This window comes from Lepidochelys kempii, chromosome 10 (genome assembly GCF_965140285.1).
Source record: "Lepidochelys kempii isolate rLepKem1 chromosome 10, rLepKem1.hap1, whole genome shotgun sequence".
NCBI lineage: Eukaryota > Metazoa > Chordata > Testudines > Cheloniidae > Lepidochelys > Lepidochelys kempii.
The window spans coordinates 32,943,809-32,957,850 of NC_136389.1; the positions used below are offsets into that span (position 1 = coordinate 32,943,809).

At 55.1% G+C, this 14,042-nt stretch overlaps 1 protein-coding gene across 1 annotated transcript in view; it reads right to left on the reverse strand.

Moving 5' to 3' along the window:
• Positions 1 to 585: 585 nt before the first annotated feature.
• C10H16orf96 (chromosome 10 C16orf96 homolog) overlaps positions 586 to 14,042 on the reverse strand; it is a 37,906-nt gene continuing 24,449 nt past the window's right edge. Inside the window, exons 10-16 of the mRNA XM_073362749.2 lie at positions 13,365 to 13,483; positions 12,195 to 12,257; positions 11,985 to 12,080; positions 11,499 to 11,676; positions 11,075 to 11,174; positions 10,318 to 10,410; positions 586 to 9,121 (exon numbers count right to left, since the gene is read on the reverse strand). Coding sequence (XP_073218850.1) covers positions 8,982 to 9,121; positions 10,318 to 10,410; positions 11,075 to 11,174; positions 11,499 to 11,676; positions 11,985 to 12,080; positions 12,195 to 12,257; positions 13,365 to 13,483 — 789 coding nt within the window. The 3' untranslated portion in view covers positions 586 to 8,981. The remainder of the gene's footprint in view (positions 9,122 to 10,317; positions 10,411 to 11,074; positions 11,175 to 11,498; positions 11,677 to 11,984; positions 12,081 to 12,194; positions 12,258 to 13,364; positions 13,484 to 14,042) is intronic.

The following is a 14,042-nucleotide window of genomic DNA, read 5'->3' on the forward strand; positions in this document are numbered from 1 at the left end:
CTAGCATTGGCTCTGCCCTGCCGGCAGCACTGGGAGAATCTTCCGATTCCCCCTTCTGTCTGGATTCACTTACTAGTTGCATGCCCAGCCCCCTCCTTTCACACCTGTCCTGAGCCCTGGTTCTTTCCCTGCTCCCAGGGGGTACTGTCACTCCAAGGGGCCCTGCCACAGCATCTCCCCGGGGGCTGTAACAATGCTGCTCCCACAACAGTTGTGGACTCTCATTAATAATTCAATCCCTTTTGTGTGTGTGTTGCTAAAATAAACACCGGCCCTACCAACAATACCACCCATGCCGCCTACTGTCTTCCTTCTGCCCAGCCTCTAGAGACAAGCAAGCAGGACGTACTGCAGCTGTTCACCAGAGGATTCTGGAAGATGGGGCATCCTGTCCAGAAGCTCTCCCGCAGCTGGAGAAAGGCCCTCCCACCATATGCCCACTTTTTAGGATGAAAGCTCCCCAAAGCACTCTACAGATCAGTCACTTCACCCACCACTGAAATTCAGCCACCTCTGGGGGATTGCACAACAGCTGTTAAAGAGAAACAGCAACACTGTCTTCTATCCAGTAGAGACTGCAGGGGAGTGTAGATGGCAGGATGCACTTGGAATCTGGGCAGAACCCAAGGGTTCCTGGTTCATTCATAATGTTGTGACACTGAATGCAGGTGAAGTTGAACAATTCCACTTTATTAATTCCAGGGGGAATTAATCTCTGGAATTCCATCCGCCGAGATGGCCATTGACTGAAAACCACACAACACCTGGGAGGGGATCACATTCATATGGGAACATATCTCTGTCCCCCCAGGACCTGCGAGACTGGCGTTCTTCAACTATGCCACAACTCCACCCTGGCAGGACACTTGGACCGCTATATAACCCAGCTGATGTCCTGGTACTTCTGGTGGCCCTGGATGAGCTTCACAATAGAGACTTTTGTCACTTCCTGCCAGGTGTGTGCCCACACCAAGATCCCACACCAGAGACCCTGAGGTTTCCTCCAACCTCTGCACACCCCACCTCGGCCCTGGGAACCATCTGCTGCAGTCCCAAGTGACACATCTCCTAGCAGAAAATCAGACACTCTGAAAGCAGCTAGCATGGTTCCCGGAGGAAAATTCCGTGTTCCAGGTCCGGTTTGGGCCACTACCCTCTGATGCAAGCCCCATGGTATCACTTGGCGAATGTTTTGATGGGAGCCATGAGGGGATTCTTGAACCAATGCAGTCTCCCTTTCCTGCTCCACCCTTGAATGTATCCAACCGACCAGGTCAGGGTGGGAGTAGTGATCAGTTTGCTCAGTGGAGAAGCACTGGTTTGGGCCTCCCCCGTGCTGGAGCAGGGCAGCCTGGTGTTAACAGACTGGAATGCCTTCCTGTGAGCATTGTTCGCCATCTTTAACAACTCTCATCTAGCTCACTCAGCGGAAGCTGCACTGTGACAGCTCCAGCAAGGGCAGGAGCCAGCTGCCTCGTATGTTGTCCGGTTCCAGCAACTCACGGCTGAGTGGAACGAGGCAGCACACCTGCATCATTTTTGGTGTGGACTCAGTGAGGAGGTAAAGTACGAGCTAGCCTGCATTGAGACCCCAAACTGCTTGGATGCGTTTATCAACCTCTCTCTCTGTGTCAACCATCAGCTGCGTGAGCAAAAGGAGGAGAGGAAGAGCACCCTGCTATGACTTCACCCACACCCTACACCAAAAACCCCAGGGCCCGACCATAAACCGATGCAGTTTGATCTGGGCCACCAACACTTTTCCCTCGAAGAAAAGGAACAGCAATGGTGCAATAACCTATGTTTTTATTGCAGAGCACCAGGACACGCCCTCGCCTTATGCCCATTGTGAACCCCAACCCTCAAGGAGTCAGGAAATGAGCACACTCAGGCTGTAGGGGGAGCTGGCCTGGGCACTATGCTCTGGAACTATCCCCCAGCCCTCAAGAGAAACTCAATCTAGGAGATGTGGGTCCTCCCCACACTTCCAAGTACAACTAGAGTTACGAACCATGGATGGGACCAAGCCAACGCCCCCCAGTGGGCCCTGATCGATTCCTTGATTACTGATAACTTCGCAGATGCTAAAGCCGCTCGAACACGACAATTCCCCCTCAATTGAAAGCCCTCATCAGTTCTCGTAGAAACAATAGATGGGTCCCTCCTGTCCTCAGGGCCAGTGACTCAAGAAACAGTTCCCCTAGAAGCTGTAATCCAGGGCCATCGGGAAGTGCTACAGTTTAATATGATCCACTGCCCACATTTCACACTAATTCTTGGTGTCATCTGGCTGGAGCAGTGTGACCCTTAATCCTCTTTTCTCTCCAGGACATGCAACTTCCCCTCAAAATACTACCTAAGGGTCTGCCTGCGCACAGCCAGCCCCAATCTTCTGGTCCTGGGCTGCTGAGGCCAATCAGAAATGACAGCACCAGTGGGAGGACTCCAGATAGTGGCAGTTAGCCAGACGAAATCACTCCCAAGCCTAAGTCTCCATCTCCCTGAGAAGTACTGGGGTTATGGAGATGTTTTTGCAAAGAATGTAGACACACTAGTTCCACATTGAGACTATGACTGCCCTATAGATCTGCAATCCAGGGCGAAGGTCCCTAGATGGACGGATCTGTGCGATGTCCGAGCCTGAACTGCCAGTCCTTCATGAATACATCCAGGAAAACCTAGCCAAGGGCTTCACCTAGTATTCCATCCCTTTTCATCAAGAAAAAGGACAGAATGCTATGCCTTTGCATAGACTATTGGGCCCTAAACCAAGTAATAATACACTATCAGTATCCTCTGCACACAATCTAGTAACTCTGAGATCAAGGGCAGTCTGTCAGAATCTTCACCAAACTGGACCTCTGCGGTGCTTACAATCTTGTGTGCATCAGGGCAGGGGATGAATGGAAGAGCACATTTTGAACCCACTACGGGGACTTCAAATATTTAGTAATGCCATTCAGGCTGACCAATGCTCCTGCAACCTTTTAACATTTTGTGATTGACAAATTTAGAGACATCCTGGACCAGTACGTAGTCATCTATCTCAATGACATATTTGTGTTTATGGCCTGGCCACAAAATTTGACTAGTCCTCTACAGAATTCCTGGGTTACATCCTTTCCCCAGAGGGTGTCAAGATGGATCCCTGCCCCAGAAGGTGGAAGCCATGTGTAGCTGGACCATGTCCAAGTCCTGCTGGGAGTTACAGTGCTTCCTGGGCTTTGTGAACTTTTACTGACAATTTCATTCCAAACTTCCTCTGCAAGGCCACCAAATTTTTTTGGACACCCGAAGCTCCCCGTGCTTTCGAACAACACAAGGCTGCTTTCACCACCTCTCCCATTCTAGCATGCCTGGACGCAGCTCAGGCATTCATAGTGGAAGCTGATGCCTTCAACATAGCCATAGGGGTGATATTCTCCCAGAGGCATGGTCCACAGCAAGTCCTGCACCCCTGCACCTACCACTCCCGAAAACTCACCCCCGCTGAATGGAATTATGAAATATTGGATAAGGAACTACTTGCAAACAAATCATCCTCCAAAGAATGGCACTATCACCTGAAGGGAGCCTGACACTCAGAGCAAGTACCATACTTTTCGTACCATATGAACCTTGCATATGTGTGGAAGGCATGAGCCTTGAACCAAAGACAGCTCAGGTGGGCATTATTCTTCCCTCAGTTTGATTTTTGTCATCACCTATTGCCTGGGAACCAGGAACGGGAAAGCTGATGCCTTATCCCGAAAGGGCGAATACTACCAAGAGGGCAAGGAGCCTAGCCAAGAACCACCCTAAAACCTAAGGTCTCCTAAAACCTTGCAACATTCTCAGTGTCACAATACACCAAGACTTGCTTGATCCAATCTGGTCTGCTTTGCAGGGCAATCCATTAGCCTAGGAGGTGACAGAACAGTCTGAGCAAACAAAAGCCAGAACCAAGATGCAACACTCCACACAGGATGGGATAACCTACCTTAATGGGTGCATATACATTCCACCGGGGCACTCCCAGCTAGAAGTGCTCCATCTCTGTCATGACCTCCATTGGCAGGCCACTTTGGGAAGCCATGTGGAAGGTCTTAAGGTAGCCATTTCTTCTGATGGCCATGTATGCAAGCTGAAGTCAGTCCAGGACTGCTAATTCTTGTGAGCTGTGTGCATGCACCAAGATGCCACATGCTAAGCCCCTTGGCACTCTAGTACCTCTGGAGACCCTATCTAGACCCTGGGCCTCAATCACCCTGAACTTCATCATGACTCTGTTGGCCACACAGTGGTCTTGACTGTTGTAGATGAACTGATCATGTAGTCTGCCTTCATGGGTTTCCAGACTGTATCACTTCAAACTGAGGCCCGCAATTTATGTCATGATTTTGACATGAAGTGCTCTGGCTAATCAACATTCGTGCTTTTACCTGCTCCACATACCATCCCCAGACAGACGGGCAGCCAGAGAGGGTAAACCAAGTAGTAGAGCAATACCTGAAAAGCTTTGTCAACTATCATAAAGACAACTGGTTCTTACTCCTTCTGTATGCTGAGTTCTCATACAACAATGCAGAGTCCCTTCTTTGCCAATTATGGTTTCCACTCTCGCTTCCACCCAGCCTTGCCAGCAGTCTCCCTGAACCCTGCAGCTGCCAACTGGATCCAGTGAATTCATCATATCCAGGAGGAGCTTAAGGACCACTTTGGAGATGTGAAAAGGGACTATCCTTGACTTTAGAGGGAGAGACTGTACTATCTAATCAAGTGGAAGGGCAATGGTCCTGAAGAGTGCTCCTGGAAACCTTCTGTCCATGCTGCTGACCTGGTAGAAAGGTTTAATCAAGGCCACCCAGATAAACCTAGCTCAGCGCCCACCCAGAGGAAGGTGATGTAAGGATCAGGGGACTAGAATCTGGGTCTGTACAGCCTGGAACAGCTGATGTTCCCACAGTGCCACCAGGAGACCGGATGGAAGCACAGCCGGGGGCACTGTGGAGAGTAGGTGCCACAGGAAGTACCACCCAAGACACCCAGTTTGATGGTACCCTGTAGCCTGCTGATTGGCCAACTGCCATATTAAACCACGGGGTTGCCTGAAGTTGTCTGGGCAACCACACAGACTTTGGCCTGCTGCAACACCAGACTTTGCCTAATCTCCAGTCTTTGACTCCAGCCTGACTCTGACCTTGCCTCCTGATTCTAGCCTCTTATTGCTTCTGATCTCCAACCCTGGCCTGACTCTGACCGTGATTCTTGCTTATGGGACCTGGCTTTTGTGATTCTTCCAACTCCTTCTTGGTGACTACTTGGCTCTGGGCTGGGGGTGCAGGCTCTGGGGTGGGGCTTTGGATGAGGGGCTTGGGGTGCAGGAAGGGGATCTGGGTTTGTGGGGAGCTCAGGGCTGGGGCAGGAGATTGGGGCATGGTCTTACCTTGGACGGCTCCTGATCAGCGGTGCAGCAGGGGTGTTAAGGCAGGCTTCCTGCCTGTCCTGGCAGCACGGACCGTGCGGCACCCTGGAAGCAGCCAGCAGCAGGTCTGACTCCTAGGTGGAGGTGCACAAGCGGCTCCGTGTGGCTCTCATCCACAGACCTCCCTCCCCCCCCGCAGCTGCCGGCCAATGGGAAAGCAGAGTTGGTGCTCAGGGCGGGGGCAGTGTGCGGAGCTCTCTGGTCCCCACGTCTAGGAGCCGGACCTGCTGCTGGCTGCTTCCAGGGTGCAGCACGGTGTCAGAATAGGTAGGGACTAGCCTGTCTTAGCCGGGCAGCACCACTGCCGGGACTTTTAACAGCCAGGTCAGCGATGTTGATCATAACCACCACGACCCAGTGCCTTATACTGTATTCCATGACCCAGTACTGGGCCATGACCCACAGTTTGAAAACCACTGCCTTATGGGGCCAGGAGCAAATGAGGAGTTCCCCACTGTGCAGACTGGCTGGACAAAGGGCTGGAACCCCACCTTCCTCTGCTGCGCCATTTCCCCAGGCTCCATCCAAAACCTACAAGCATCATTCTGGCCTTGTCCAGACAGGGCCTGAGCTGGCTCGCTCTTGTCCATGTGCCAACCTCAGCCACATGCTGGGAAAGCAGAGACTATCCCCTGCTGGGCCTCGTGGAAATGGGACCTCTGCACCCCGACCCCCTGCAGTCTCCTCTCCCAAGAGCCCTCATGACAGATGGGCAATTGGCCAAAGCACCCACTAGGGTCTCTCACTGCAGAGAGAAACAAACCATTGACACGCAGCCCCATCTGTCCTGCCTGGGTCCATGGTTGATCTAGCTGCGTGGCACGGTCCTTGGGATTGCAGGCTGCCAGGGCTTCCAGCCTGGGCCCAAACCAGCCAGCATGGAGCCCAGAGCATTGGCCACAGGCAGAAGATTGCTAAGCATGTGACTAGCACTGACCGGGAGACGACAGTCTGCTTCACGGCAACTTTGATAGGTTTCATCATTTGTTTCCATTCCTCATTGGGCCAACCCCAGCCCCTTGCTCTGTTGTGAAACGGATCGGGATTGTGTTGAAATGTCCAGGAAGGCGGGAGGGGGAGCCGGCTTCAAGGCCCTGCTCTGCCTGACTCAGAGCAGACTTTTTTTATCCTAGGCCACTCAGAATCAGGCAGTGCAGGGCTCCGCCAGGCCAGTGCCCGAATCACCAGGCCGCAGTGCCTGAGAGAGGCTCTGGCTGAGCCAGAAGCGACACTGGCAGTGCCCACGCTTCGCACAACAGGAGCCACTTGCCAGGCTGAATTTTACAAATGCAATTCCCACTCTGGGTAGGCCTGACGCTGACAGTGGCTGGCAGGGACGCACTACACGGCTGTCCTGCTGTCTTCTGCTCTCTGCGTTTGCTTGACAAGGACACCTGTTCCCAGAACAACGTGTGGCGTGGCTCTGTCAGAGGGAGCCCACTGTTAAATATCAATGCTTCTGCGCCTCAGCTGAGTGCTCTGGCACCTGCATTGGTGCAGGCATTGCTCCAGGACCAGCTCTCGTGGCCCAATGCACTGCCCACGGACTCTGCTCCATGATGCTCTCAGTCCTTCCCAGCTAGCTTTCCCCAAGTACCGGCACCAACACTGCAGGCCTGACTTGTGGACAAGAGCATGCCATTCTCTCAGAGGTGCAGGGCTGTGCAGATGCCTGGGAGCCAGGATCATCTGCATTCTAATCCTACCGCTGCCACCAATTCCTCCTTTCAGTCCTGGGCAAGTCACTTCACCTCTCTCCACCTTTTCTCCCCTACCCATAATGGAGGGACAATTGGCGTACATGAGTGTGAGCAAAGGCAGAACTAGTCCCCGGTAGAAGAGACAGAGTCTAGTGATTTCAAACCACTGCAGCCAGCGAACTACCTTCCTCAGTGTGTGTGGGAATATGGCACTGGACTGACACGCTACCCCTGAGGCCACAAAACAGGGACAGCACCAATGTGCCTCACTGTTCTGCCGCCATGGCCCTCTTGTCCTTGGCCTCGCTGGCCTGGTGTGACACTGAGTACTACAAGATGGACCGAGGCCAGCACTAAGCTGCCAGGTGGGAACGGCTTTTCTCTTTTCATGCTTGGACTGGATTAGAAACTCTGACCTCGAGGCAAAGGGCTGGTCACTGATCTCACGCTGGTGTAACTCCTGTCATTTTGGGGGGTTACTCCAGATTTACACTGGTATAAACCGGGTCAGCATTGGCCCCAACAGCTCTGCAGGCATAGGCTGCAAGATGCTGCTCATGGTAAGAGGGGATGTTCCCAGCCATCCCTCATGCCCTGTGGCCCAGCACCCAGGCCTCAACAAGCATGTGATCAGTAACCTCTCACCACCTGCAGTGGGGTTCTCCCCTTGGCACCAGCATGAAACGATCCCACCCAAAGCCGCTTAAAAAAGTGAAAACTTTATGGAGTCCCTTAAGTTAGTCTGTTGTGAATGCACAGCTGCGAGGGCGGGCAGCAGCTCTGGGGTGCCTGCTTTCCAAGCCCAGCGCTGTGAGGGAAAAGGGGAGTGTGTTCGCAGGCCAAACCAAAGGGCCCCTGCTGGGTCTGGAGTGTGGACAGGCCCAGGAACAGCAATCCGATCTGGCGCTGTCTGGTGGAGGCCTGCACGTGCTGCCGTGCTCGGGCTCTTGTTCAGAACCCCAGGCCTCGGTGCCTCGCAGATCAAGGTGATCCATGCAGTGATGCACCCTGCTGGAGGTCCAGATCCTCATGTGCCAGGAGTGCTGCACTTGGTGGAGGGACCCAGTTTGTTGGAGACGTATGGGGCCCTGGAGGCGACAGTAGCAGGAGCCTGCTGGTCTGGTGGTGGCAGGACAGAGGGAGGGAATTCTCCTGGGAACCCAGGTAAGGGGGAGGGAGGGAGGCTAGACGACTGTGTAAGGGCCAGAGATCTCCCCCCTGCAGACCCAGAGGAGCTCCCCTGACCTCAGTGCAACACGCCTGGGCCTGGGTGATCATTATAACGATTCAGCAGCCAAGCTAGCCCCAGGCCCCTGAGCAGGGCAGCCTTTGGGACTCATCACACGCTCCCATGGCCTGGGGATCCTGCTGGTGGGCGGTTGGCTCGGCTCCGCCCCAGGGGTCCCTCTGTGCCTCGTGGATCCTGCCTGTGACTCTGTGTTAAGGCAGAACTGGTTGGTCTGGGGGAGCGACTGGTTTATAATGAGGTGACACATTCTGTCAGGGGCAGCCCTCCCTGCCCCCCTCCTGCCCCCCCGCATGGCTGCCCCCACTAGAGCTCCTGGTGGAGCTGATGGCTGGTGAGTCCCTGCTGCATGGAGCGTGCCCTGCCCAGTAAGAAACCCCGCTCGCTGGCCCGGTTGTACGGGAGACGGTGGGTCTGGCCCGCTGGCGATGCCGTCCAGGGGCCACGTGCAGCAGGAACGCCTGGGGATGGCCGTCCCGCCCAGCGACATAGCACAGTATTTACACAAGGAATGGTGGGTAAAGGAAGGGGTGGGGGCGGGGCCCATGGAACGGCCACAGCCCCTTGCGGCTCACAGGCTGGCCACGCCCCCCTCGCTCGGCAGCTGCCCCGGGGGGAGCTCGGTCTTCACCCGCACCAGGCAGGCCGGCAGCTCTTGGGCAGGCTGCGACTTGCTCCCTGCGGTCGTGGCCCTCATCCGGACAACAGAGGCTGCAACACACCGAGGGAAGAAAACACGCTTAGCCCACAGGCTGGGTGACTCAAGGTGGCCCCAGCCCCAGGGAGTCGTGGCCACCAGCTGGCAAGGGGGCAGCTTTATAGCCACCCCTGGAGTTCAAGGGGGCGAGACAGGGAAGCCTGCCCACCGCCAAGATCCCTGGCAGCCTGGGGTAGGGATTGGGGCTGGTCTGCAGGGGGTGCTGTGTGGAGGCTCCAGGGATCTGCCTCCCCCCCCCCCCCCCAGCCATGACTCTGCCCATGGGATGATGAGCTGAGTGGGCCAGAGCCCACAGGGATGTGACGGCTGTTGCGAGCTAGAGCCAGGGCCTAGTTCCTGCCCCCCTCCAGCGCTGACCTCAGTGGGGTTCGTCTGGCAGCCTTGCATGTGGCTGACACAGCCACACCACTCTCACCGCCAGGAGCTGCCTGGCACCAGGTTGGTGATGGATGGCAGATTGGTGATGGTCGTGTGACTCTGCCCTTCACTGTCTAGCCAACCCCACCCCCTGACATCGACACGGACAGCAGCCACCAGGTCCACCTAGGAGAGCCACGTCCCCAGTTGGGTCTGCCGGCCACTGGCGGAGGGCGGCTGAGCTCTGCGCTGCTCCAGGGCAGCAAGCCGGCTGCCTGGCCTAGCAGCTCACTCTCCTCTCCACCACCTGCAAGTCTCTGAAGCTCCGATCGACCCTGCATAGTTGCAGACCCGCTCCTGAATTTGCTCCAGACTGCCTCCAGACCCTGCCCCCCTTGCTTTAGTCTCCTCCCTACTGCCTCTGCTCATCCAGCATCCACCCACCCTGTGCCGCTGCACAACCCTCCCCACAATCCCCCACCCCCTTGGTGCGAGAGCCTTCTGCACTGCAGCCACTACCAGATCTCCATAGAGTGTCACGCCCCCGCGCGTGACGTCTTTCCCACTGCCCCTTGCCCATGCCCTGCTCCCTCCACCTGCATTCCCTGACTCTGCACAGCTTGTGTGGCGGCTAGTACACAAGAATATTGTTGCGCTGTGTGACCCTGGCTGTTCCCCACGTCAGGAGCCTGCTGGATGCACTCCCCCTGCCATCACAGTCACGTATTTCACTGTGCACTCAGAGCAGAGCTCTGGAGCCAGGAGACGCGCAACAGATGCAGGCCCTGACCAGCCCCTGGGAATGCCACCCTGCAGGGACACCAGCACTCACATGCATAGGGTGACACATAGTGGCTGCCATAGGAGGTGGCGGAGTGCGTTCTTTCCATCCCATGTTTGGAGGGTGGCCGGGGGGTCTTTGCTCCTGCAGAGAGAAGAATTGGAAGAGACCAGTTAGCGTGGCAAGAGGCTAAATCCGTGTCCAAGCAGTACGGGGAGTGCGGGGGGAGGGGGGGCCAGCCCAGCAGGGACAGCCCCAGGACAGAGCAAGACTGGGGGTGCAAGCCTACCGGGAGGAGATCTCACCCCCAAGCAGCCATCTTGCGCTCTGGCCCTGGGTGTATGGAACGGGGTGGGGCCAGGGATTCATGTGACGCCCCCACAGGAATGTCTGAGTTGCTGTCCACACGGCACTCCCCACAGCAGGCTCTGCTCATGCCTCATGGCCGCACTCAGTCGGGCTGGGCACATGGTGTATGTCCATCAGCTACCCTGCGGTGCCCAAAATGCCCAGCCCAGGCGGCTGTGGGGAACCCACTACGGCCACATAGAACATTTATACAATGGAGCTGATAGCAGCCCCCTTCATCTTTAGGGCCACCCATGCTGACTACAGAGCCCAGCATGCAATGTCCATTTTGGGCTGAGTAGCTCGAGTGCCTGGAGCTAGTCCATTGCATGCTGGGGGTGGGGTCATCTCCGCATCTCCACTCTAAAAGCGCAAGTAGCCCCAGCTGCGTTTAGCCTGTGGACTGAACCCCTCGCCCTGCCCCACACCCTCTGCCAGAGGAGCTGCCCCTCCAACCAACCTGAGAACTCCTTCTCCAGAGAGACACTCCGGTTTGCCAGCTGTGAGCTCACCCTACCCTTGTAGAGAACTCCGTTGATGCCCAGGATATCCACTTCGCTCTGCAGGGAAGAACACAATGTGCATGGAGATCTCACCTGAATGCTGCTCTCCTCACACCAGGGGCCCTGACTTCCTCCCCGCTGCTAATCTCTTCCTCTCCCCTCTGCCACCCACCTCCCTCTCACCCACAGCCACTGCCCTCCCTGCCCCCCCGTCAGATCAATCCCCTCCAGCAGGTTCTTCTGGTGGCCCCATCTCCCCATGCTGGCCCTTGGCCTGACTCTCCAGTGGAGAAGTGGCCCCAAGCCAACTGGTCTAAAGGGAAGTGCTGTGCTGAGATTAGCATGGGAGGGGAAAACACAGGGCAACACGGGCTGGCTTACGTTATCGTAGGTGAGGACTGTCGGGTCTCCGTAGGGGTACATGGTGGTAAGAGCCTTCACCTTGGACAATCGCTTGATGGGGTAGGCGGCATGTGCCTGGCATTGCCAGCACTGCTGGGAGGAGAGCTGCCCATGGCTAGTCATTTCACGCCCGTCATTGCCCTCTACAACTTGCTCCCTGGGGAAGGAGAAAGCAGCCAGTCCGCTGCAGAACCCTGACCTTGACCAGCCAAGAATCAGCCAGTCTCCCAGAGGAAAGCGGATGAGCAGGGCTCTGCATGGATCAGCCTGTGCTTGCATGTGGTGAGCCGGGCACCTGAATTAAAGGGCTGGGAAGTACACAGGCGGCATGTGAGGAGTCCCCCATGCAGGCCCGGGAACAGCCAGGTACATGGCACGTCCCTCATCAGACGCAACTACACGAGAGAAGCCTCCTGGCTGTTTTAGCCATGCTGGGGACCTGCAGCTCCCTGGGGAATTGCTCACCTTGCTCGCTGCTTGAGTGCCAGGTACTCGTAACCGTTGGCACTAGCCGGACGTGGCCGTGAGAGCAGATTTGCTTTTCGGACTGTCACCAGGTGCCTGCACAAAAGTAACGGTATGAAAAAAAGTCAAACAGTGCCCTCTAGGGGAAACATCTTGTGCTTGCCTGGCTCAGCCAGAACTGCAGGAAATGGGGCATTGCTTGATACTCACGGCCCAGTCATCATGGCCACGGGTCTGTCACAGGAAATGCACTTCACTCGTTCAAAGAGCTGCCTGAAACAGACACAGCGACTCGCCTTATGCCATGCTCATGCTAAGCTGTAGCCTACCGCAAAGCTCACAGGTGGCATTGACGGTAGCTTAGAAACACATTTCTTTTGATTTGTATTATGGTAGCACCTGGAGATCCCAAATGAGATCAGGACCTTGGACATGCACAGTGAGAGCCAGTCCCTGCCCTGAAGAACTTATACTGTACAAAGGGGAAGGAGGAACCAAAGTGGGGAAGTGACTTATTCAAGGTCCTGCAGCAGGTCAGGAGCAGAGCCAAGACCAGAAGCCAGTTCACCTGAGTCCCAGCCCAGTGCTCTGTGCACTGACCAGCCTGGCTTTCTAAAGCCCACTCTATGAATCTGCCCCAGGAACTCAGGTCAGTCATTCTTGCCTTGGGCATGAGTAACAGAGGAAAGAGAACTATTAACTCCATTTTCCAAACATTCTAGGTGAGACTGAGCATTTGCAGCAGATGTTGAGGAGGCCAACCTGTGCTTAGCTTTTGACACTATGGGCCCTGTGTGTGGGGGCTGCTGGAGGGGATGTGGAGCAGCTGCTCCAGTTTCACTGAGAACCTTGCAAGCTGCCAGGTTAAATCCTGAGCTTCAGGAGAGAGCAGGACCTCCCATGACTAAGGGTTTGTGACTGACCGCGCACAAAGCCAGAGTCTATCAAACATGATACTGACAAGCCTGTTAGAATCCAGAGCATTGGTCATGGCAGGGCTGGTGAAGTCCTGCCTGTAAGCCTCTGTGTCTGCAATGCTCCTGCAGCTGCCCTTGTCTTTCAAGGGAGGTGCCCAATGAGATTACAGCTCCCAGCAGTCAATCGGGGCTCCCTCATGATGCAAGGAGTTTGGTGGCTAGCTGCAGGATGCAGCATTTCTTGCTGGGACTAGTAGTTCTCTTGGACGCATCTCTATGAGCGTGGCTGCCTTTGGCTCCATTTTACCCAGCAAAGTGCAGCCCTCGACTCTGGGCTGTCTACCCACGCAGTCCTTGGCGGGGCACAGCCCAGCTGTTCCTTTGTGATCTCTCCAAGGTAGAGCCAGAGGAAGGGCCCAATACTCTGCTCCCCTTCTCAGGACCCTGCCTCTCACCCACTCACCTTTTAAAGCCAGCGGCACTATCAGCATCAAAGCGGGGGCCCTCACTCAAATACTTCTTAATGAACTTCCACACTTCCTCCAGCTGCTTCCGCAGAGGGTCCAGGGCCATGTGGTCCAACTGCATAGGGATGGGGGAGAGAGAAGCCAGGTGACCAAGAAAGGAGCCCTGCCAGCAGCAGCAGGCATCTCTGTCAGTCTGCACTTTACTCCCCCTGTAATGGAATGCTAAACTGTATTATACTGTTCAGCCATTAGATGGCACTGTCTGTAAAAGACCTTATTTAAGCTAACCTCAGTCATACCTGGCAGAGCACTGAAGGATCTCATAGTGAACACATCTGATGTGCATCTCTCTGAGAAGTAAGCTCTGTAGTCAGTCCGTATCTGATACAGAAGCTTGACGTGCTAGTAGCAGCCCTGCAACCTATCATGTACAAGAAGTACATGACATGGTGTCAGAAGTAAGCTAGTGCCAGAGGGGAACAAACAGAAGGAACAAAGCAACAAAGGTTGCAGGAGTTTGTCCACATGCCACTCTTCAATGCCCTAGAGAACTTCAGCTTTGACAAACCTTCACAGTGGACAGACTGGAAGCAGTATTTTGCAAGATTTCAAATCACTACAAAGCTCCACCAGTTAACTGGAGATACACAGTTATCATCTTTAATTTATACTAT